Raw genomic sequence first — 25,022 nt, forward strand, 5'->3', positions numbered from 1 at the left:
TTGCCTAGCATAGGAAGTAACTGGTGAAGAGTCAGCATCTTGAATTTTGGAATGTCCAGAAAGGTGTTTAGAGTGGACAGGTCCAGAATTGATCGCCATGATTTGTCTTTTCTGGGTACCAGGAAAAGTCTGGAATAGAAACCTTGTCCCTTTTCCTATTCTGGTACTAGTTGAATAGCCCCCATGTTTAGGAGGGAAAGTACTTGTTTCTGAGCCTCTGACCACTGATTTAGGGGCAGGTCTGTCCACCCGTTAGGAGTTGGCAGCATGCGGAAATGAAATCTGTATCCCTGGGACACTATATTTAAAACGCATTTGTCCTGAGTTATAAGTTGCCAGTTTCTTGATTGAAGAGCCAGTTTTCCCCCCAAAGGGGCAACTAAGAGGCAAGTGCTTGGTAATTTCAAAGGGAAGTCATTGAGACTGTTTACCATAGGGTGGTGCCTTGCTGTTTTCAGATTTGGAAGTAGAAGCACCCCATTGCTTAGTCCTGAAAGTCCCATGGGACTGAACCCTGGTGCTTTTGGAATGTCTGGGTTTGGCCGTAGAGGCTCTGGAAGGAGCTGGAAAGGACCAGTTCTTAGTAGGTCAATGCCTACTAAATCTAGAAGGTTGCACTTGTAAGAAAACTTTCACAGTTTGCATAGATTTAGCTTTATTTTCCATCTTTTTTTAGAATTTTTTCAGCCTTATTGCCAAATAGGCGGTCCTGCTGTAAAGGAGCATCCAAAAGATTTGCTTTAACATGATCAGGCAGAGATTGCTCCTTAAGCCAAGCATGCCTTCTAAGCACAGACCCAGTAACAGCAGCCCTACAAGAGGCCTCTAAAGAATCAAAACCACATTGCAAAGTATGTTTGGAAACTTGTTCAGCTGAATGCAATAAATCCTGCAAATCTTCATTTTCCACACAGTCAGAAATCAACATCATTTTCTGTTTAAGCATTCCCATGATATGCTGTTGATATTTTAGCATATGAAATTGACAGTTTAAAGCCCTGATTGCTACGGTAGCAGAAGTATAAACCTTTTTAACCCATCTATCCAGCGCCCTGGAGTCTCTATCAGAAGGGGGTAGGATTTTTAGCAGTAAAAGCCTTAATGCCCTTGGGGCCCTGAGAAATGGTTTCAGGCTCTGCAGCAGGATTCTTGAAATGGAATTTGTGGGACTCAGGAACCCTGTAGTACCTATCTGGTTTGCTAGGGGCTGGAGGCAAGGAATCAGGGGCCATACTGGATTCCGAAAACACATCAACAATATCTAGTACAGGAGGTATAGCCAAAGGCCTATGCTGAGGAAGAAGAAGGAAATCCCTAAGCCTCTTTTTGGATTCAGAGAAATCCTGACTTTCCCAGTGGAAATGCTCCCTTAAAGTATGTAAAGTTTCCCCAAAAGAGAAATCCTCAGGCGGAGAAGCAGAGGGAATGGAATCCTCTGCATCTGAGTCCTCATAAGTAGGTATGGACGAATTCAGATCATTAGAAGAGTCAGAAGAAACAGAGTCCTGTTCAGAAGATTCCTAGTCAAATTCAATCCTAGGCCTCTTGGAGGGGGTGGGTTGACTACCCCTGATTAGAGTAATTAAATCTTCAGCCATTTTGATCATTTGTTTTTTAGGCATAGGGGCCTGAACATGTGGCCTGGGTGTCGTTTTTTTAGACATAGATCGAGGTTTAGGCCTTAGCACTGAAGTTTGAGTCGGTTTAATATGCAAGTCTGTAGGCCTGAATACACCCTCAGAAGCCAGTGCCTGCACAGCGGCACCGGACCCATCCAAGGAAGAGACATCCACAGGTTCCATATGTGAAGCATCTCGCGGCATACCGGACTCCAAATGGGTCTCAGTAGAGGCCTGCGAATCAGAAGTAGCGGGTATCAAGGGCTGCGAAAGCACTTCACTGAGTACCAGCGAACTGGCGACTGGCTTAGGAGAAACGTCATCGGCAGTTTTGGACCTCAACAGCCTGTCTCTGTCTTTTTCTTTGCGTTTTTTCGGTATTCCGGTAGTCGGATGGCTAATCAACGTAATTTCCGGATAATTAAACCGAGAACCGAAATATTTTAAAGCAAAAATGTACCGATGATGGATAGTGCGCTGATTAAATAAAGCACAAAACTGACAGCAAGGTATGTCGTGGTCAGGGCCTAGGCAAGGAATACAGTACAAATGAAAATCCTTATAAGGTATTTGCTTCCCACAAGTAATACAATTATTAACTTTTACTGACATCAGTAAGGAGCAAGAAAAAGTTTCCCCAACGGGGTACTTAGCTTTTAGTTGAAGACTTCGGTTCTGAAACTCGAAAACGAAAATTTTAGGAGTCGGCCGACCGGCACTTGCGAACTGCTTCTGCTTCAGGCACCGCACGGCAAGAAAGACTGATGTAAAGACGTCGGCTGCATGTTTTATACCCCTGAAGACCTGATGTCATGGAAAAAGGGACAGCAACTGATGCAGGACCCAAGACTTTGTTAATCAGGCCGACTGAGGGCAACCTGCCAGCAGATTACCCAAATGTAATGACTGCAACAGTGAAACACGATGAACATCTAAAGGGATACAGAAATTACCAAAACTGTTTTTACAGTTTCTATAGTATAAGTCCTCTTCAAGAATTAACAGACCATACTTAAGAACTTTGGGGGTTTGGAGTGCCATATTCGGGGACATATGGTAAAGCAACAATTGGTTGGCAGTTTCTAAGACCACAGCTCTTTCTAGACCAATATGATTTTGGCTGGAACAGGAAGTTATTTTATCCTCTCTTACTAAGGCAGTAGGGACCGCAACAAAGTATGGGATCCAGGCAGTAGAGACCACAAGAAAGTATGGGACTACAACAAAGTATAGGATCCAGGCAGTAGGGACCACAACAAAGTATAGGATCCAGGCAGTAGGGACCACAACAAAGTATGGGATCCAGGAGGGCTGGATCAAAGGTGGTTGTTAAAATCATCCTCTTTCTTTATATAACCGCAGTTGTTTAAATGGAATAAACCCTAACTTTCAGACTGAATGGAAATTTTTTTTTTGGCTGGAATGTGTGAAAGCAAAAGTTATTTTTATCAGGAATTTCTTGTGGAAAACTTTCATTCAACTTAACATGGAGGGTGATCTGTTATTGTGGCAGTACCTCCAACTTTCATCTCTGATTAGTCATTCCACTATAAAGATAAAGTTAGAGGAAGGCTATAGACCATTATCCAGTCTCAGCAAGGTCGGACATGACTTTCATGTGGGGCTTTTGTCTAGGGTGGTAATGCTATATAAAAGGTTGATGAACAATGTGAATGAGGGGGACAGTTTACTAAATGATCATTGGTGGCAAAATTAGGAAAACATCTGTTGGATAGTGTGTGGACTGAGGTTTTTGTAGTTTCTTCCATCCAAATATCTTTGATGCCCCACCATTGGCCCAGTAATCAAGGAGCCTCAATCCTCACCACTGGCAACAGTGGGGGACGTACACACGGGGAGGATGACAAGTACACACACACAGTAAAGTGCAATTTCCCTTAAGAGCACACAGAGACCACAGTCAGTCTGGGGTTGGATTCTCCCTCTTTCTCCAGATCCCCAGTTAGACTCCCCACTGGCACAACTATAGAGTTGAGATCTCAGCTGAGTGGCCAAGCCAAGACCTCAAGCACCCTCTCTGTCCAGCCAGTACTTCGTGACCCTGCCCAAGTAGCTGACACACACACTCCTTGAGATTTGATTTATACATAAACACACACACACACACAACTGGGAAAGGCGGGCACAGGTTTACTAACTATACCACCTTTTGCCAAGACTATAAGGTAGTTATTACTGCCACCAACCAACTCTTTATCAGCTACTTTATGGCCCTTAACAAAGGCTGTCCAATCTTACTGTGTACTGTTACTATTAATCCAAATGGTAGTTTGACCAAGAGCAAGGCTATTAGGTGTGACACACAGTGTCACCAAATAAATATGCAAGTACTCCCAGAACTTAAATATGTCTCACAGCCACAATGATAGGTTTAAATATATTTAATAATAAACAATAAAAGAACAAGATAATTGTAAATAAACACAGTTACATGAGAGTTCAAAATCACAGGAAATATTTAAAACAACATTGCAGGACAGTCTCAAATAAATAAAGAAAACATCTAAGCTATACTTCACTATATTCCTGGCTGAATCTAAGAGAAATTACTGTAATCTAGTTAACTTACTTACAAAATAACAAGCAGGCAGATGTGGTGAATGGATGTTCTTGTCAGGTCAAAGGCAAAATACAGAATGCACTGTCTCTTTCAGAGTTCTTAAATTAATATATCAAAATGTTACTGCAGGGTTAGCTTGCAAATGACATCACTTCTTGTCATCTGACTTCAGTTCCCATGCTAAACCGCCATTGCTAGAAACTGCCAGCATTTAGCATCTCCCTTTGAAAATACATAGCTCTGAGATGTTTGCAGCTGCTGGAAAAAATAAAACATTTACAAGACAATGCAGAAGGCTCACTAGTTTTAGAAATCCTATCTCCTTGATGCATTGAAACCATCTTTTATTGCACAGTTATAAAATAATTTAATGTCAACTATTTTTCTGAAGTTTTGCAAGTTAACCCTCTATGTTCCAGTTTCCACTGTTAAACTATATTTACATGTTTGCAATAGTTTATGTACATTTCTGTTCTCTACCACTAGGGTACAATGTGAACACATCTCTGAGCTGAGTATTCTTCATCTCTTCAGCACGTCTGTACAAACTATCTTATGACATACAGTTCTAATACATTTGTAACACAAGCATATGAATCAAGTTGATATTGACAAATGACATCTGATTATTTACAAATTTCCAGCTAGCTGTACTGGCAGTACCTCCTTTTGTCACAATCCCCTCATTTTCTTCTTTCATTTAATATAAAATTATACATTTTTGGCATCTCTAATGCAGAAAAGGAATGCTCTTGCTCAAACTCTGTTGTTGTTGCCACTCAGCTCATGCAAACGGTCTACCTATGGAATGGTCATGTCAGATAGTTCAACCAGTATGATGACTGTCTATCATGCATGTTGTTGGACATCTCATGCTTCCTTACTGAATTTAGAGGCTGTTATGTTTTAGTTTTTAGAACATGATAGGAACTTTTCTTTGACATCTTGTTGTTATTAATTTGCGAGAAGAATTATTGTTGCTGTCATCTTTGTAGTAATTTTCAAACACTGGAAAGATGTTAAGGTCAAGTGGAGCAAAGAAATTTTAGGATATATTCGTAAGAGTTTAAAAGTTATCAACTGGAAAAATTCAGAAGGAAATTCCTTTTGGAAACTTTTTATATTCATTTTTCCTCTGATTTGATGTCATTATAAAGTGTTTGGACTCCTCAGTTTATAAGGGGGTGACTGATGTTAGATCTAGACTCAGTAATGACTATCTATATTTTGTGGGTATTCTTTCTTTGAGCATTAGTTTGGAAATGGTTCATGGTTTTCATGTTCATTCATATTTGTTCTTGATATGGTTTGTGGTTTGGATGTTGTCTATATGTTAAGTTAAAATAAAAAAAAAGTGATGATATGAAAATGTGGACAAATATAGACCCATCTGCCTGATGAACATTACAGGCAAATACTTTGAGGTTTTGCTAGCTTTTTTTTCAATCATTATTTAAGCAAGTGACTGATGCTTCACATCAGAGATATGTGATTAGATCCTCTTGTCTTAAAAGCTTACTTTGTTTCTAGAACAGTCTGTTTATTTATTTGGATCCAGCAAAGGTCTTCAATACTGTCTCCCACTGGGATGTATTACAAAGTCTTCTACCTTTTGGATAGATCCCATTGACATTAGATGGATATCCCGCTAGCTACTGAATAGCAAAAGTACAGTGAGGATATGTAATGAGTACTCCTCAGAAAGGATTATATACCAAGGGTTCCCACATGAATCTGGCTTCATTGCCAATTAATGACAGAAATTGGAGAGCAACGTATGTAGATGACAGCAACCGAGGTGATATGGAATGAAAAATGTAGATTACAGTGTACTCTGAACATGTTATTTACTTGTTCACAGAAAAGTAGTATCACATCCAACATACAAAAATAAGTAGTTAACATATTTTGGTACACAAAAAAGGAATGCTACTACTCCATTAGTAATCAAATCTGTCAACCTCCAATGAAGTAAACAAGTATGGTGTCATAACAGATAGTTGCCAGAAGTTTGAAGACAAAGGCAGTACTACTGAAGGTGTGATACTATTATAAAAGACTTGCTGAAAACCTTAACATTTTCAGCAAAACCCAGTATTGTTGACCTTGCAGAAGTCTCTTATTACGCATAATATATAAATTGTGGGGCCCATTGCATTTATGGTCAAAGTTACTCCTAAGGTTAGAAAAAATACAGAAATGTTATGCAGGCAAAATCTGGTCCATTACACATTTAATCTTCACGGAACATCTGGCCTAGTTCAGCTGCATTGCATTCTCACAATTATTGTCTAATTCAGGGTGATCTTATCCTGTCTTACTAATGCCAAAATGATGAAGGCCTAGATACCACAGTGGGGTCATGTTTAGTAATCACAATATGGCCACAAGAAGCCATAGTTTATCTACGCAATCAAATCCCTTTAGAAAAACAAAACAGAGTTTGAATCTTCTTCCACCTTCTCTGAGAGTGGCAAAATTAGTGAAAGGACCAACCTGGATAATTGTTTTGGAGTTACTGTTTTTAAGCTTGATTACGTATTCAAAATGCAAAGTCCATGATGGCCCCATTGGGGTTCCCAACTTAGTTTTTCCAATACAGTGTAATATTGTAAGTGTGTGGAGTTTGGGAAAGAAATGAAGACACAGGTTTCAGGTTTATAAAGCAATAATGTTAGGCATGTCATTTGGAGACATGCAGACAAAGTATGGGCATTGGAGGAGGTGTTATAAGATTACCAGCAAAGACGTGCATGAAATTTGATCAGTCCACCTTGTCTGGTTTAGTTGACAAAAGACTATTTGACCCAAAACATTTAAAAACCTTGTGAGGATGATAGGGGACACACTGCAGGTTGAATAAAACTGTGGGAGGTTTTCAAGGTAAACTGAAAAACACAAAAAGTGATGTGAGGGCAATATATACATACACACACACACACACACACACATATATATATATATATATATATATATATATATATATATATATATATACACACATATATCTATATCTATCTATATATACGTGTGTGTGTACACACACACAGACAGATATCTCTTTCACTGTAATATACATATGTTTGCATATATATATATATATATATATGTATATATATATATATATATATATATATATATATATATATACATACTTATATATATATATATATATATATATATATATATATTATATATCCATAACCCCTTTTTCACCTATTTTTGCACATGGGGTAGGGGTGTCACTTCAACAGGGACAATCATCTATTTTTTAAAACAGCTCCTACAACACACAAACTTAGAGAAGGGAAAGACTGTGAAAAAAATTGTAGCACACATCGTCTTGCTCTTCTTTGCCAATCCAGGATGCTGGTGATCTTTCATGTTTGACATTCTGAGCATCAACCACCTGTCTGGCACCACACTGTACAGCACCAGCATTAAAGGTGAAAGTAGGTTGTGGGACTTTTTGAGACAGTTAGTACATCAGTGGCTGTTTGCAGAAGAACATGTTAATAAAAAAAAAAAAAAAAAAAAAACTGGTTAACATTTCTGTAGTTCAGGAGATATTGTCTTCCTTTACTATCACAGAATTATGGGTTATGCTGGGAAAAAATGGGTATTGAGGTCTTGTGAAATACTAGTGCTGGTATTCTTCTTTATAGAAGGGTAGGAGGTAGGGCCTGGTATGTTATGTAACAAACTGGTTTTAGTATTTGTATATATTTTGTGTAATATGGTTGGGGAGGTGAATTACAATCTCTGTAACAGAGTATGTCAAGTTAAAGAACCATCAACAATTTTATGGATTACTAGATCAAGATTCATTGCTGTAGTGAATGTCAAATGTTCCTGTAATACATATAAAAGTGTTGGAAAAAGGATATGTAATATTTATGAAAAATATGAAGTACTCTGATTATACTCCATAAATAAGAAAAAAATAATCTTGCTACAGACAGGTACATAAAAAAGAACTTAGCTGTAGCCAGCTTGTTAAAGAGAGGCTCGTAAGTATGAACTTCAATGTTAGAAACAAAAGTGTATCTTGTATTGCAGAAGAAATGGCAATCAGAAGGGGACAGTCAAAAACCAAATAGCTTTAAACACGTTAAAATACTAAACACTCTGCAATGCCAGACAAACAGCAGCTATCATAGAAGTACATAAATACAGTTTTAATTTATCAACAGCTTTAAAAGCTGATTCTCTGATATATACATCTTGCACTGTCACATTTTTTGTAGTTAAGTAGAAGTATTAGATAGAGGCAGCTAAAGCTCCCAATGTATCACAAAATATTATGATTTGATGACTGATGATAACCAATTATTGTTACTCATTTTTCCTCTTAAACATAAAACAACCTAGAAATAATAGGAGACCTGATCATAATCTTCTCTGCAATGACTGACTTGTGAGGAGTTTCTCAATAAAACATTCCCAGGTAGAGCGACTATATACAATGGTGCACATAACAAAAAAGGGCAATCACCCAGTGCACCATCCAACATACTGTACATCAACGATGGTACCAACAGGCAACACTAAATTCCACTGTGTCCATCAAAGCTCCAGCTGTGTCTGCAGGTAAGAGTGATTATCTCTGCACTTAGTGTAGGGATCTGTTACAACTTTTCTCAGCACAAACATACAAGCACACATAGACACACAGAAACACACCAGTATACATGCAGTAGCCTGCACGCAGATGCACACACACACACACACACACACACACACACACACACACACACACACACACACACACACACACACACACGGGTGCACTTCAGATTATCGAGTTACCAAAAACTAGAAACCCATATGGTTGAGACCACATGATCGAGTTCTTGGAAACTCGAAAATCTAAAGTGAATAAAAAAAAAAGAAACACACACACAAAACGTTAAAACAACATTTCTGCAGGGGGGACCCCTACACCCCCTACACCATCTCCTACTTACATATACAAACTCAGAAATCGCACTATAACGAGGGTATGGGAAACCTCACGTTCTGTGCTTCTGCATACAGCGCGGAATGTGAGATTTCCATTTTCTTCGCTGTAGTGCGATCTCGGAGTTGGTATATTTCAGTAAGGTGTGTGTGGGGGTTACAGCCCCCAGGTAGGGGGTGCAGGGGGGGTGTAACTCCCCTGCAGAAACTTTGTTTTAATGTTTTGTTTTTGTTTTATTCACTTTAGATTTTCGAGTTTCCAAAAACCCGATCATGTGGTCTCGACCATTTGGGTTTCGAGTTTTTGGTAATTCGATACTCTGAAGTGAATACACACACACACACAATACACATACACACACATACACAGGCATGCACATATACAGCCACACACACATGCGCGCACATAGACACAGACACACACACACACACACACACACACACACACAGAAGACATGTACACACAAACTGCAGAGCTGGCTTGTTTCCCTCAATGTTCAGTTCTGGCTTTTGACATATGGGCAGGGTTTCCTAGTGTGTGCAGGGTTTCTTAGTGTTGTGCCTAGAACATAGCTGACTCACCAAATACTGAGCAAAGCCAAGACTGGTCAAAAACTACTACATTTAGTAGTTTGAAAGTGCAGATGTCTGACTCCATCTATATGAAAAACTTTACACTCTTAGTCATGCAAAAGAAAAGAAAGGACAGCAAGACAACCTGAACATTACCTTTTCATAACACTGCAGTTCGTAATCCAGAATGACTCCATTTGGCTGGTCTGGCTGCGACCAGGTCAGTGTGATGCTGCTAACAGTGCGGCTAACCTGGTGCATGATGGACACAGCAGATGGTGCTTTAAGAAACAAAAAGAAAAGGAAAACTTTAACTGTGAGGCATATTTCATCTAATGGGAGATAAACTACATTTACAAAGAGATTCTAGGAGTGGTACAACAGACATTAACTGATGTGACAGCTGTGAACAAGGCCATAGGCTGCCCTCACCTAAACTGAACTGCTGTGCTGTTATTATCTAGTTATTGAGAAAGTCGTTAGATGTGATTATTGTGGCTGTGTACTGCTATAGATGATTTGTTTGGATAAAAACACAATACCAACAGTAGAAACAATGTAATGGTATAATCAATTTATCAAGTTAACTGCAGTTAACTACACTTCCCTAAGTAGCCAAGAATACATAGAATTCAAGAAGCCAGTGTCTGTCAGTAGTTCTACTCTCTCAGTATTAACCATATTTCTTCTCTTTGCTCCTTCTGTGCAATATCAGTTCTACACGTCTTACTTACAAGCTTTAACATGAAAGTCACAATCCTTGACCAAGGTCTAAAACTCACCAGAAACCATTTATTACAATGAAGGAATTCTGAAGACTACATTCAAATAGAGAAAGCAGCTATTTGTATAGCATGATAGCTTTTAAAGTTACTTCTAGTGTCCCATAATTCTTTCTCTGTTTTCCTGTTAAGTGCCAACGTTTGTTGTTTTTCCCTGTCTTGCCATACACTGGATCACTGATGTGATATAAACAATACAAAATACTAGATATGCAATGATTTGATCCTATGTGTATTCATTCTTAGACTCACATGACATACACACACACACACACACAAAACTGCCTTTGCCACTCCTGTAACAAGTTCTGTTCTGTAGCTATAATTAAGCTGGCTAAACCTTTTCTCTTTCAGCTTTCAACAGGAGATATCATGGCATTCAAGCATATCACTTGATGGAATCAGACATAGATGATATGGGACCAAGGCTTACACACAAGGATCTTTACATATTTCCCCCCACAATACATTCTCTTCCATTTTTTTTTCTGAACAGCCTACCCCCCCACACACACGCACATACATTCAATGATATGTCAACAACATAACACACACAGTTTCGCCACAGCTACAGCTTGGGTCTGTTCCTGAACCCGGATCATTTAGACTGCAGCCATAAATATAGCCACTATACTTACAAGACAAACAGTGCTGTCATGCACTGTTTGATCATGCTTCATCCTAACTACCTACGTCTATAAAGGAAAACTCTCTATATGGTCGTGCAGCCATTTTATCATCATGCAATGCATGATGGCCAAACTTTTAGTGCAGGTTGTTTTCTATTAACAGTTTTTGCTTCTACCTCCATAAATTATTAAAGTGGGACACCATGACATTCTGGATGGTAATACGGGCTGAAAGAGCTGACCTTATTTCACCCATCTCAGACATAGGACTTAACATCATTCACTGGTTGCAAAGAACTGTACCCTGTTCCTGTGCCACTTGGTTAGTATCTAAATGTGGTACTGCAATCTATTAATTAATCTCTTGATAATGGTGGCAGGTAGGTTTGAAGGGTATGTCTTATTTCACCATCATGTAGAGAGTGTACATGTTCCTCTAAGTTAATTAAATTTAACAAACATATAATGATAAACTATGGCAAAGATTTGGCAATTTTGTTTTTAATCAAACCCCATAGCAACTAACATTACCTTAAATCCCAGACTAAGAGACATTATCTTAAATCCCAGACTAAGAGACTACTACATTTTTTCCTGACAGTGCTCTGTTGTATTCTACACACGTACAAGTGTTTATTTCTAGGGTAAAATACATGCAAATTTTCTCCATCAGCATTTATATCCTCCACTGCAATTCCTAACAGAAATAACAAACACGCTCTTATTGTATTAGTTGATCTATGATGGAAGCTTCTTTCATAAAGCCAGTGGCTGGATTCATCTTCACCACTAGAGTTTGCATAAAGGTGAAATAATCAGTATTCTGGAGGACATTCATGCTCTCATTTCAGTGCATAAAATACCATGCTGGATACACAAGCAAACTCAGTACTCTCCCTCCCTAAGTATGATGGTCACTCACTAACCTCTAGCAAACATCTTCCTGCAAAGTCAGAAATAAAGAAAATTTGGCAACTACACTGTTATCAGCTAATATATGTGTATGTACTTGACAAACGCAACAGGGAATTCAACAAATAATGGTGTATGGATGAAATATCCATCTACAGGGAAACAGAGTAAGAATATTCCTGCCAGTCATGGACAGGTCTTTCATATATTAGCTAAAAAGAATTATTTTTTTTATCTCATAACGAAGCTATCCTTGATAGGTCTGGTGGCTAGTTTGAGTCCCAGGCAGGAAACCAGCACACAGATTTGCAAACATCACAAAAACAGTACCTGGAAATCTAGGTACCAGAATAGTATCTTAAAGAGAGGACAGATCCCAAAGAGTTGCAGCACAGACTATAATATTTGGTGAAAGTACGTAGGGAAGAACAAAAGGTCAGTGGAGGCAGACACTTTCCTAGAGTAGAGGGCTTTGACTGCAGGTATTACCCAGTGTGCAGTTTGCTGCCTGTCTGCATTAAATAATGCAGTTGGCTACTCTCTTGGAAAATGCTCAATTGGCAACTGCTAACCCTTCCCTCCACGCAGCAAAAGAAGCAAACATTTAGTCTAGCTTCCAACACTAATGCACCCATTTTAAGCAGCACCTCAACTTGTTTGCATATCCAGTATGCACAAAACTCTCTATTTCCTAGTATCTACCCCCATAAACTAAGCTAAGAAGTTAACAGACTGACTTATGGATAAACTGGAAACTATAAGAGGAGTCACTGGTTAATCCTAATGAAAAACAGATTCCTGTGAAACACCAGATGTGGTTCCTCAAAAAGTCAGGACCTGAAGCTCTGTGATCATGGAGATGATAAAAACTAGAAAGACTGTATTCTAACAAAATAAAGTTCAGGGCTGGCAAGTTTACAAGCTTAAACAGTGCAAAGGCAAGCTTGACAAGTCTCACTGATGGGAGTGGTTCTTCACAGGAGGAGAGAAATGCATCAGCTTATTAAGGAACTGCTTAACGTGCTAGTTCTGGGCCACAATCTCGCTCTCCACAAAGTCACAATGGGCAGAATTAGCTGACATAACCACCATGACTGAAGAATAAATGCAGCCTAGATCATAAAGCAGCCTGAGATAAGTCAAAATGTAAAAGCGAACTATGGTGACACAGGCTGATACTCTGTCCAGTAAGAATCCATATCTACCTGGAGACATAGGCCTATTGGGGGAAAGGTATCCTAGCAGCCTCTATAACTTCTGGTATTCCAGCTGGCAACTCCATCAAAATCACAGGATCTATGCCAGTGGTCATGCTCTGAGGTGAAGAGGCTACATCACAGTGACAAGGGACATCTTTGGCTAGGGTTAAGAGAGTTTTCTGTAGTCCCAAAGGAGCTAAGTACTTGAAACAATACTCTTATCAATGAAGAAGTTTTGACTAGAATGAGTTTTAGATTGTTTTCTTTGAACTTTGCAGTAAGATATGGTATCAGCTGGAATGGTGGGAATATGACTCACTCGTGCATAGTAGAAAAGCTAAATAAACTTGGAATAAACCCTATGTCACCTGCTGCATTGCTGACTGGCTTACATATAGGATACAGGAGATCAAAATAGGGGAAATTACCTCCAAAAAGAGACCAGTAACTAGTGGTGTCCCCCCTGGGTTCTGTGCCATTAGCTCTCCTGTTTGGCATCTACTTCTCTGAAGTAAAAGCCAATACCAAAGGGCTCTAGCTGACTGCATTTGCAGACAATTGCAAGCTACGAGCAGTCATTAAATCTCCAAATCACTTAGCCATCCTGCAGAAAGGCATCTCACAAATAAATAACTGGTGCCAAAATCCTGGCCTGAAATGAAATATCAAAAAATGCATTATTGTATTCTTTGGGAAGTCATCTACCCTGGGGAACTACCATATTGACAATATGCCTGTAAGGGTTGACCCAGATGTTTTGGATTGAAAACTTATGTGGACAATGACCTAACCTTCAACCAACATGAGTCCATTGTCATATGAAAGTCCTATATTCAGCATCTTATAAATAAAGGGATTGTGTCTAGATCTAGGGATGACATTGTCTTCCTTTACACAGCCCTCATTAGGCCAATAATTTGAGTATAATATCCACATTGGCATGTACCTGTCCAGACACATGCAACAACTGGAAAGCCTGTACAAATATGTTACTAAAAGGATATAAGGCCTAAATGATATGTCCTACATGAAAAGACTCAAAGCCCTGGTACTATTCTCCGTATCCTACAGACTGCTAACAGGTGATCTGTGTCTAGCATACAAGGCAAGATCTGACCCAATGCTGATGGATTTACTGGGCATCAGTAAGTCAAATGGCATCAGAATTACTTGCTTCTGCAACATCAACAGAATGATTTGGATGAACAAGTGTATCTCACTAGACGGCTCTGGAACAGACTCCTCATTCACGTAAAACAAAGCTCATAGCTGTCCATATTCAAGTGCAACCTGGATATATGGATGTAAAACAGAAAATTTATCCCAGGACAGTCCCCTGTATAACTAACGGACAGACCCAGCTATGAAATGCTTTATCACAACCATGGATCCGCTCAAATTATCTATGGTATGATCCCAGTTATTCTCATTTGGGGTAATATATAATTATTGATCATGGAATGGGTAAGGACAATCTAACACCAAATGGGATATGTTAATTCCAACAACAAATAGGAAATTGGCTAGGTTTAAATGGTCTGGAAGGGCAGGTAGCCTAGTACTCACCTATGACCCTATAAGTACTTGAGTACAGGAATCATTTTAGCCATGGGTAAAAGAATCCATCCACTGTAACCTTCACTCTGCCTTATGCAGCAAGCAGACAAGGGGAAGGAATGCATTCTCTTAATTATTGGCCTAATGAGGAATAAGTAAAGATGGACAATGTCACCCAAGATCTAGACATTATCCCTTTGTTTATGAGCTGCAGAATGTACAGATTTCTTATGACAATGGACACATGCTGGTTGAAAGTTAGGTCATTCCCTACCCCTCCATCAACTGGGAAAACTACTCATGCACCAATACACTTGCCCAATGCTTCCTGGAATTCATCAATTCCAATCAATGGACCAGCTCATTCTTACCCCCACTAGAGGAAGCAACATCCTTGACCTGGTTATTACTAACTTGGACAACCGTTGCTCTACACCAATAGTCAACCCCTCCCTGGTTAGATCTGACCACAAACTAATCACCATGGAAATCCACATCCCCCCCCCCCTTCCTACCCCCTGCAAAGGTAACTACCATGAAAAACTTCTCCAAAGCTGACTTTGGGCTACTAAAAACAGAGGTGGCTAACTTTACGGCACCCATGTCAATGGAAAAGAGATGCATTACTGACGAATCATGTACCAATGCACTGTACGAACACGTACAAAAATGCATGGAACTACCTTTCCTCCAAAAAAAGGAAGCCAATCTGGTGGACCCCTGCCATTAATAAAATATACAACAGAATGAAGAAACTGTTGCAGAAAAGGTGGAAAAACTCCCTTATTAGCCTCAACAAAAAGTTGAGATCCCTCATTAAAACCTCTAAAGCCAGCTATGAAGGCAGAATTGCAACAGACACTAAAAACAACCACAAAGCCTTCTATAGTTATATCAAGAATCTCCACGGCAATACCCAGGTTTGCTCCGAGTTACTGCATAACGGTACCTCCTATACTGAGCCAACAGATATTGCCAACATACTGGCTGACAGATTCAGTGTCAACTTTACCCCTCCCCCCCCAAAGGACCAATCACAATACCAGAGGAATGCCAGGCACCCAGCATTACTGCAGCACAGGTTAAAGCTGTATTGTCCAAACCCAAGAATACAGCTTCCATGGGACCTGACAATATCCCTGGATGTGTTCTACATGAACTGCAAAGTGAACTGGCACCACATCTGTGTGCTCTGTTCAATCACAGCCTCACCTCAGGTTTTGTCCCTACCAAATGGTGCACTGCTACAGTCATCCCTCTCCATAAAGTGGGAGTGACTACAGACCCTGGGAATTATCGCCCCATTAGCCTGACAAGTCTGATATGTAAGGCTATGGAGCGCATCATCATGGACCTAATTAACAAGGATATAGGAATCTCCAAACTCTAGATTCCATGCAATTTGGTTTTGTGAAAGGTAGATCATGCCTGCTCAACCTGGTTGACTTCTCTGAGTCAGTCACCAGAGCAGTGGATGAGGGCAAGGCAGTTCATACAGCCTACCTTGATCTGGCCAAGGCCTTTGATACCATTCCCCACTGAGGGATTATTGATAAACTCAGAAAACTAGGCATCAACCCCTATATCAATAGGTGGGTTGCAAACTGGCTCACAGATAGAACCCACGGTGTGAAAGTAGCTGACTCCAAGTCAGGCCGCTGACCAGTCACGAGTGGAGTCCCACAGGAATCGGTCCTGGGTCCTCTCCTGTTTGGCATCTACTTCTCAGAAGTCCAGGCCAACACAGAGGGACTCTAGCTGACCAAGTTCACAGACGACTGCAAGCTGGGAGCCATTATTAACTCTCTAAGTGATGTAGACTTCCTACAGAAAGGCCTCATTGACACCAATAACTGGTGTTGAAACCATGCCCTTAAGCTTAATGCCAATAAATGTGCGTTCATCCCCATTGGGAAAAACTCAGTTCCCACTAATTACCACATCGATGGGGGCACACTGAACACTGAAGGTGTTATAAGAGATCTGGAGACGCTGTTTGACAGCAACCTCTCCTTTGACCACCACACTGCCACTGTGGTCAGAAAGTCCTTCTACATGGCATATCTCATTATCAAGGGTTTTGCATCCAGGAAGAAAGAGGTCATCAACTCTCTCTACTCTTCCCTCATTAGGCCAATCATCGAGTATAATACACCATTTGGCATGTACCTCACTAGACACATGCAACAGCTGGAAAGGCCACAAAAGTACCACACGAAGAGGATCCTAGGCCTTAAACACATATCCTACAAGGACAGACTCAAAAAACTCCAGCTATTCCCTGTCTCATATAGTCTACTAAGAGGTGATCTCTTCTTGATTTACATAGCCATGTCTGATCCAGATCTGTTAGAAATGCTACATCTAAAGAAATCCCAATCCCTCCACACCACACGCTCCAGAGACCTCAACCTCATTACCACAATCAACAGAAAATGCTGGAGGGACAGGTTCATAACCCAGAGACTGGCCATGCTCTGGAATAGACTTCCCATACATGTCAAGCAGACCACCTCACTGGCCCTCTTCAAGAGAAATCTTGATGAGTGGATGGGAAATAGAAAGTTCACCCCAGGGATCACTCCAGTGGCTCTACTTGATAGAGGCACTGGGAACTAATGTCGGGCAACACGATGCCAGGGCACTTCTATGGGCTAGGCTTGTAAAGGCTCCCAGGCTATTAGCCTAGTGCACACCTATGAAACTATTTTCCACATAAACAGGTCATTCTTCAAAATCACCCACTTTTAGTAAACACAAACCAAGCATGGCAACTGTATTTGAAATCCAGAAGAGAACAGAAGAGAAGAACCATCACTTCAGGCCGTCAGTCAGCTCATTCTCTTCCCCAAGAATGTGAACTACATGAAAGATTGATAATGTTGTGTACAGTCCACCTCCATATCACCACCAAATACCTGCATTGGGTGGTGAGAGTATAATATTGACCTTCATCTTTGTTTAGATACCACACAACAAACTAGTCACTTAAATGGAAAGGAACAGCCAATGCTTTATTGACAAGGCTTTTAGAGCCAGGAGAACTGCTCTTATCTCTAAATGGTTGAAGCAAAGCTCCCTCTACAAAAGGAAGTCCACACTCTTTCCATCAAGTGGCAGCCAAAGTGGGATCTCCAGTCTACAGGCACAGCATACATGACTATAATCTGTAACAGGATCAACTGCAGAAAGGAAAGAAAGTACAGTTGTGTACACTTACCATAAATGGAGATGTCTGAGTGCATTCACTATTGCAGTCATCACACTTGGGTTATCTGCCTGCAGGTAGCCCTCAGTCGGCCCAAATACCAGAGACTTAGTACTTCTGGGTCAGATGCTATTGCTCCAGGACTGACTCAGGTCGTCAGGAGTATAAAAACAGGCAACCGACACCATTACATCAGTTTTTCCTGCCCCTAATGTCAGTAGCCCGCCAATAGGGAGCTAAGTTATGGTGGAGGAAAACACCTCCAGTAAAAAGCAAACACCAATACCAATACCCCTGAAAAGGGGGGGGGTAGTAATAGGAATAGAGAGTTTAGAGAGAGAGAGAGAAAACCAGGGGGCTGGAGGGAGGGAAGCCAGGACTGCAACTGCGAAGGCACTCGAACATCTACATTTATGGTAAGTGTACACAACTGTACTATGTTCTTCATGTTTCACTGTTGCAGTCATCACACTTGAGTAGATTCCCAAAGCTGAATAAGGGTGGAGGCAGTCAAGAAGAGTTAGGGCTGGCTAGAATGCCTTGCAGGACTGCTGTTGCAAAATCTGCCCTGGATTTGGAAAAGATAGGCAGGTGGTAATACTTGGTGAAGGTGTGTACAGAACTCCAGGTAGCAGCTTCTAGGATGTCTGAGGAATGCTGTAGAGGTAGAAGTTGCCCTAGTGGAATGTGTTCTGACCTCCTGAGCGGTTAGTTTCCCATGGTGCTTGTAGCAGAAATGGATGCAATGTGCTATCCATTTGGAAACTGTTTGCTTTGAAATGGCCTTGCCCTCTGTCCCTGTTGCAAAGCTGACTAGTAACTGGTCAGATTTTCTGAAGGGCTTAATCCTATCAAGGTAGAATCTGAGTGCAGGATCCTTTCTCCTTTATTTTGAGGATTAAGGAAGAAGGTAGGCAAATGGATAGATTGGTTAAGAGCCACACTGGTCACCACTTTAGACATAAAGGAAGGGTTAGTCCTGAGGGAAACAGTGTCAGCATGGAAAATAATGAAGGGTTCCACAGCCATAAGTGCTTCTAGCTCAGACACTCTTCTAGCTGAAGTGATGGCCAGATGCAAGGCTGTTTTCCAAGAGAGGAATTTTAACTCTGCTGACTCTGCAGGCTTTTCCAGTACAAAGTTAAGGTCAAGTTGTTTGCCCCTCTCAGGAACTGTTTGATAAGAGGGTGAGAGAAGAGAGATGGCTCAGTGTTGTAATGAGCCGAAATGGCAGAGACAATGATCTTAATGGAGGAGAAGGATAAGATTCTGTGGAGTAGATCTGCTAAGTAATCCAGGATTAGAAACAGGGAGGGCAGAGTTGTGTCCTCTCCTTTAGATTGAATCCAGGAGCAGTACCTTTTCCACTTATCAGCATAGGATTTCCTTGTACATGGTCTTTTGGCTTCAAGGATGATGTCCAGCACCTGCTTGCTTAGGCTGGTTACTGGGGGAGAATTTAAGGAATAAGCCAGGCTGCAAGATTTAGGGTTTGCAGTTGCGGATGCAAGATCTGTCCCCCCTGCTGAGAGAGCAGGGTTGGGTTCTGGTGAAGGTGCCATGGTGGCACCAGTGACAGGCTTCGCATGAGTGGGTACCAGTGTTGGCATGGCCAGTCCAGGGCAATCAGAACTGTCCTTGCTCTGTCCTGTCTTATCTTGAGCAATACTCTTGAGAGGAGGGGCAAAAGAGGAAAGGCATAGATTGAGACATTTACCCACTGGAAGGATAGGGCATCCACTTTCCAGGCCCTGCTGTAAGGTGTCCTGGTGCAGAAACTGCTGAGCTGGTGATTGCAGGGTGAGGCAAAGAGATCCACCTCTGGGGTCCCCCATTTCTGAATCAGAAGGTTGAAGGTGCTGGGCTCTAGTTGCCACTCGTGTGGGTCTAGGAGATTTCTGCTTAAATCATCTGCCAGTGAGTTTTGTTTGCCTAGCAGGAATTGAGCTTGCAGATGGACCTGCATGTCCAGGGCCATGTTCCACAAGGCCATGGCTAGCCTACAGAGTGGGTAAGAGTGGATTCCTCCCTGCTTGTTGATGTACCACATAACTGTGGTGTTGTCTGGTTTTATTAGCAGGTGTCCTGGTGAGAGCAGGGATATGAAAGCTGTCACAGCGTGCTGCACAGCAAGCATCTCTTTCTGGTTGATGTGCAGATGCATTTGACTTGGGCTACAGTGGCCATGAATGCAATTGCTGTCCATGTGTGCCTCCCAGGCATAGTCTGATGCGTCTGTGGTTAGGGTCTGGGTGGCATGGGGTAGGGTAAAGGGCAGTCCTTTGTTGTGGTTGCATGCTGCTGCCCACCAAAGAAACTCTGTCCTTAGACAGGGTATCATGGGAATGACAGTTTCCAGGTCCTGAGAATGTTGGCACCAAAAACTTTTTAAGTACCACTGAAGTTTCCTCATATGCAGTCTGGCATATGGAATTAGTAGGATGCATGAAGCCTAGGGCCTGCAGGATTTTCCTTGCGGATAGCTGGGTTCTGGTGGCAATTTGAGTAAAATAGCCTGTCAGATAGGCGTGTTTTTCTGGAGTGAGGAATGCCATCTGGGATGCTGTGTCCAAGCTTACTCCCAGGAATACAATCTTTTGACTGGGGACTAGTTTTGATTTATTTTCATTGATGGTGTACCCCAGGGAGGTTAGAAGGTTTTTTACAAATGTCAGGTGCTGCAACAGCATTTCCTGACTGTCTGCCTGAATCAGGCAGTCGTCCAAGTATGGGTAAATTTGAATATTTCTCTGTCTGCAGTAAGCAATGGCTGGAGCAAGGCATTTTGTGAATACTCTGGGAGCAGTGGATAAGAACTGATAATGCATAGATCCTGCCCTGAAGCATAGATATTTTCTGCATGACTCCCTTATAGGGATGTGCAGATAGACTTCTTTTAAGTCTAGGGAGACTAACCAGGTATCTTTGGCTAGCATAGTTAGAAGCTGCTGCAGGGTGAGCATTTTGAATTTTGGTACCACCAGGATGGTGTTGAGAATGGAAAGATCTAGGATTGGATGCCAAGTGCCCTCTTTTCTGGGTACCAGGAAAAGTCTGGAATAGAATCCTAGACCTATCTGTTCCACAGGAACAGGGTGAATTGGCCTTACAGAGAGCAGGGATTGGACTTGATTTTGAGCCTCTGCCCACTAGTTTAGAGGGAGGTCTGGGAACCCTTTTGGGGTTGGCAGTGAGTGGAAGTAAAATTTGTACCCCTGGGATACAATGTTGAGGACCCATTGATCTTTGGTGATGGGAATCCAGTTTTTTGCATGAAGGGCAATTTTTCCTCCTAGGGGCACAAGTGGTTGGGCAGAGGAGGGGAGTGGAGTTGAGAAGTCATTGGGAATTATTTCCATAAGGGGGTGGTTTAGCACTCCCTGCTTTAGAGGCGGAGGCACTCAGATCTGTGCATACCCTGAGACTGTAGTCTGGGGAGGTCTGTTTCTCCTGGGTCTAGTTGGAGATGGCCTTGAGGGGGCTGGAAAGGACCAATGTTTCGAGGGGCAATGCCTACGGAATCTAGGAGGCTGTACTTGCAAGAATTCTTCGACTGTCTGCATAGATTTAGCTTTTTCTTCCATCTTTTTAAGAACCTCTTCTGCTTTGGTGCCAAACAGATTGTCCTTGTTCAAAGGAGTGTCTAGTAACTTGGATTTGACATGATCTGGCAAGGTCTGCTCTTTAAGCCAAGCATGCCTTCTCAGTACAGAACCAGTGACTGCTGCCCTGCAAGATGCTTCTAGGGCATCAAAACTGCACTGCAATGTATGCTTGCTGACTTGGCTTGCAGAATGCATAAGCTCTTGCAATTCTTTATTTTCTGCACAGTTTGTAAAGGTAGCTTTTTTTTGCTTAACAAGTTCCATAAAATGTTGGTACTTCAGCATGTGAAACTGATAATTCAAAGCCCTAATGATAAGAGTTGCAGAGGTATATACTTTCTTATCCCATCTGTCCAAAGCATGGGAATCCCTGTCCAAAGGGGTGGAATTCTTAGCTGTAGGTGCCTTGATACATTTAGGCCCCTGGGAAATGATCTCTGGGTCAGCAGTAGGATTTTTGAAAAAAAATTTGTGAGAGTCAGGTACTCTGTAGTACCTGTCTGGTTTCCTAGAGGCAGGGGGTAAAGTATCAGGATTAAGACTGGATTCCATAAAGACATCATCAACAACTTCCAGAACTGGTGGTATTGCTAAAAACCTGTGTTGTGGCAAGTCTAGAAATTCTCTGAGTATCTTTTTGGACTGAGGATAGGCTTGGCATTCCCAGTGGAAATGCTTTCTTAAAGTATATAAGGTTTCACCAAAAGAAATATCCTCTGGAGGAGAGGCAGAGGGAATGGATTCCTCTGCATCAGAATCCTCATAAGCAGATAAGGGCATGTCTTCATAATCAGAAACCTCAGAATCGTTGGACTCTTGGTCTGTTGAAGCTGCTGGGGACTGGTCACTTTTTCTCTTAGCAGGGGAAGGCTGACTTCCCCTAATCAGCATAATAAGGTCTTCTGCCATTCTAACCATTTTATTTTGTGGCAAGGGAGCAGATGCATGCGCTTTGGTCATTGGTTTCGTAGGCATAGCATGCACTCTTGACCTTAGAAACTCGGTAGTTTTAGACAGAACTGAAGTAGTCAGTTTGTATTGAACATCGGTAGTGTGAAGAACTTCCTCAGAAGCCGGTGCCTGCTCAGTGACTCCGGACCCATACAAAGTAGAGACATCCACCGGTTCCATAGTCGAAGAAGAGTCTTGCGGCATACCAGACTCTGAACAGGTCTCGGCAGAGGCCTGCGAATCCACTGAATTGGGCATCAGGGGCTGCAAAAGCACCTTGCTGAGTACCAGCGAACTGGTGACCAGCTTAACAGAAGTGTCGTCGGCAGCTTTGAACCTGTGCATTCTGTCTCTGTCTTTATCCTTATGTTTTTTCAGAATATCAGTAGTTGGATGGCTTACCAAAGCCATTTCAGAATACGGAGATCGAGAATGAAAGTATTTAGCGACAATAAGGGCCCAACGACGAATGGTTCGGTCATTGAACAAGGCACAAAACCGACAGAGAGGTACGTTGTGGTCTCGGCCTAGACAGGTGATGTAGTAAGAATGAAAATCTCGGTGTGGTATTTGCTTTCCACAGACAAGACAATTATTAACTTTTTCTGACATCGGTTTGAGCAAGAAAAAAGGATCCACAACAGGGTACATAGCTTTATAAGACTTCAGGATGATTCAATTTGTAAATGAAAACTCAGGTAGTGGCCGACCGGCATTTGCGAACTGCTTCTGCTTCGGGCTCCTCAGCAAGAAAGACTGATGTAATAGAGTTGTCTGCCTGTTTTTATACCCCTGACATCCTGAAGCGACAGCATCCGATGCAGAAATACTAAGTCTCTGGTATTCGGGCTGACTGAGGGCTATTTGCAGGCAGATAACCCAAGTGCAATGACTGCAACAGTGAAACACAAAGAACATCCACTTTTGTTTACCATTCTACTGCTCAGTGACAGGGGTGATAACAGAAGCATTTCTATTGTATATGGTGTCTATAGTCACTGATATCTTACCATCTTCTGCAACAGTCACATATTCTGGAAAGTGAACAGCACCATTAGGACAGCAGCTGTCATGAAGCCCTGCAATGAAGTCCAAACCTGGGCCTGTGCTGCAGCTATTTTTTTCTAGTTTCTTTTTCTCCAGTGCCTGCCAACTACCAGGCCTCCCCCAACAGAACTTAAGTCAATTAGAGCCCCCATGCCAGGTATCCTCAGTACAGGAGAGATAGAGTTATCTGAGGAGGATGTCCATCCAGGTAGCTATGAGGGTGCTTTGTGCCTCTACTTGCACTCCTGCCATCCACTTGCATGTTGCAGAATGGAGCACCCTACAGCAGCAAAAAATAAGCCAGTCTGTCCTGCTCTTCCCCAGACCCATAGCAAAGGCCCATAAGTGACTATATTGGTCTATCCCACACCTTGGCTAGGTCACACTCATCTCATCAGCCAGGCAATATTGGCATCCTCCAGACAGACACCTGAAGGAATATCTGTCTGTCTGCCCATAGCTGTCAGACACACCCTCCAGTCACAGGCCTACATCATGCAAGACACAGCCTGTGGAGGTGTTCTTCTTCTAATACTAACCACTATCCTAACCTCTCACTCTCCACATTACCAAAAGATATCCACCTTACCTTCCCTTATGTATATGTGCACGTACACATACACAGCCCTTGACAGCTACTGTCACCAGATTAGAATTTCATGTCTACTCCTGCCTGTCAACAGCTTGCATGCAAACTTCCACTTGCACTGCAGCACTGCCTGTCCAGGAACCAACTCACTCACACACTCCCAGGGACTAGACAAGCTGACATTTGTTGCACACTTCCATGGTCATCCCCACACCCATCGCCTAGCATTAGGGACATCAAACAAAGTTGGGTCATCTAGGTCATAATCATGGCTTTATACCTCTGTTCCACAGAGCCAGGCCTGTACTGCACTGCACTCATATGGATGCTAAGTACATGAACTCTTGGGCCCTCATCAAAGGAGGAATCTCTGATGTTGAAGAATGTTCAACTCATTTCCAATAAAGGGTAGTACCTGTCCCAACAGTCATAGAGGGTTTTCCTAATTTTATGGTTATACCCAGGGACTGCAGTCACTCATGCATATGCTGCAAACATTTTCAAAGGGAAACCCTACAGATTCCTAGATTCATAGATAAATACTAGATCATCAGTCTGCAGACTATTACAAGTCTAGCTAATAACCAGAGTTCAGAATCAAACTCTGTACCTTGCATTTGTGTGGTAAAGACTTTAACAATCAAGCCCCCCCCCCCATGGGATTACCAGCATTGATTCATCCAGGTAAGGAAAGACAAAGAGAATCTTTTACTGTAAGGCTTCAGCATTTGAGGTTAACACACAGAAAAAGACTTTGGGCATGGAAAAAAGCTCCAATGGCAGCACTATGCTCTGGGTGTGATGCCCATGC

General features: G+C 41.8%; 1 protein-coding gene across 2 annotated transcripts in view; it reads right to left on the reverse strand.

The window, feature by feature from the left end:
* EPHB2 (EPH receptor B2) overlaps window positions 1-25,022 on the reverse strand; it is a 2,126,559-nt gene that overhangs the window by 224,062 nt on the left and 1,877,475 nt on the right. For both annotated transcript variants that reach the window (XM_044061768.1, XM_044061767.1), the window contains exon 6: window positions 9,889-10,013. In XM_044061768.1, the coding sequence (XP_043917703.1) occupies window positions 9,889-10,013 (125 nt within the window). The remainder of the gene's footprint in view (window positions 1-9,888; window positions 10,014-25,022) is intronic.

This window comes from Protopterus annectens, chromosome 2.part0 (genome assembly GCF_019279795.1).
Source record: "Protopterus annectens isolate FY-2018-M chromosome 2.part0, PAN1.0, whole genome shotgun sequence".
Classification (NCBI taxonomy): domain Eukaryota; kingdom Metazoa; phylum Chordata; order Ceratodontiformes; family Protopteridae; genus Protopterus; species Protopterus annectens.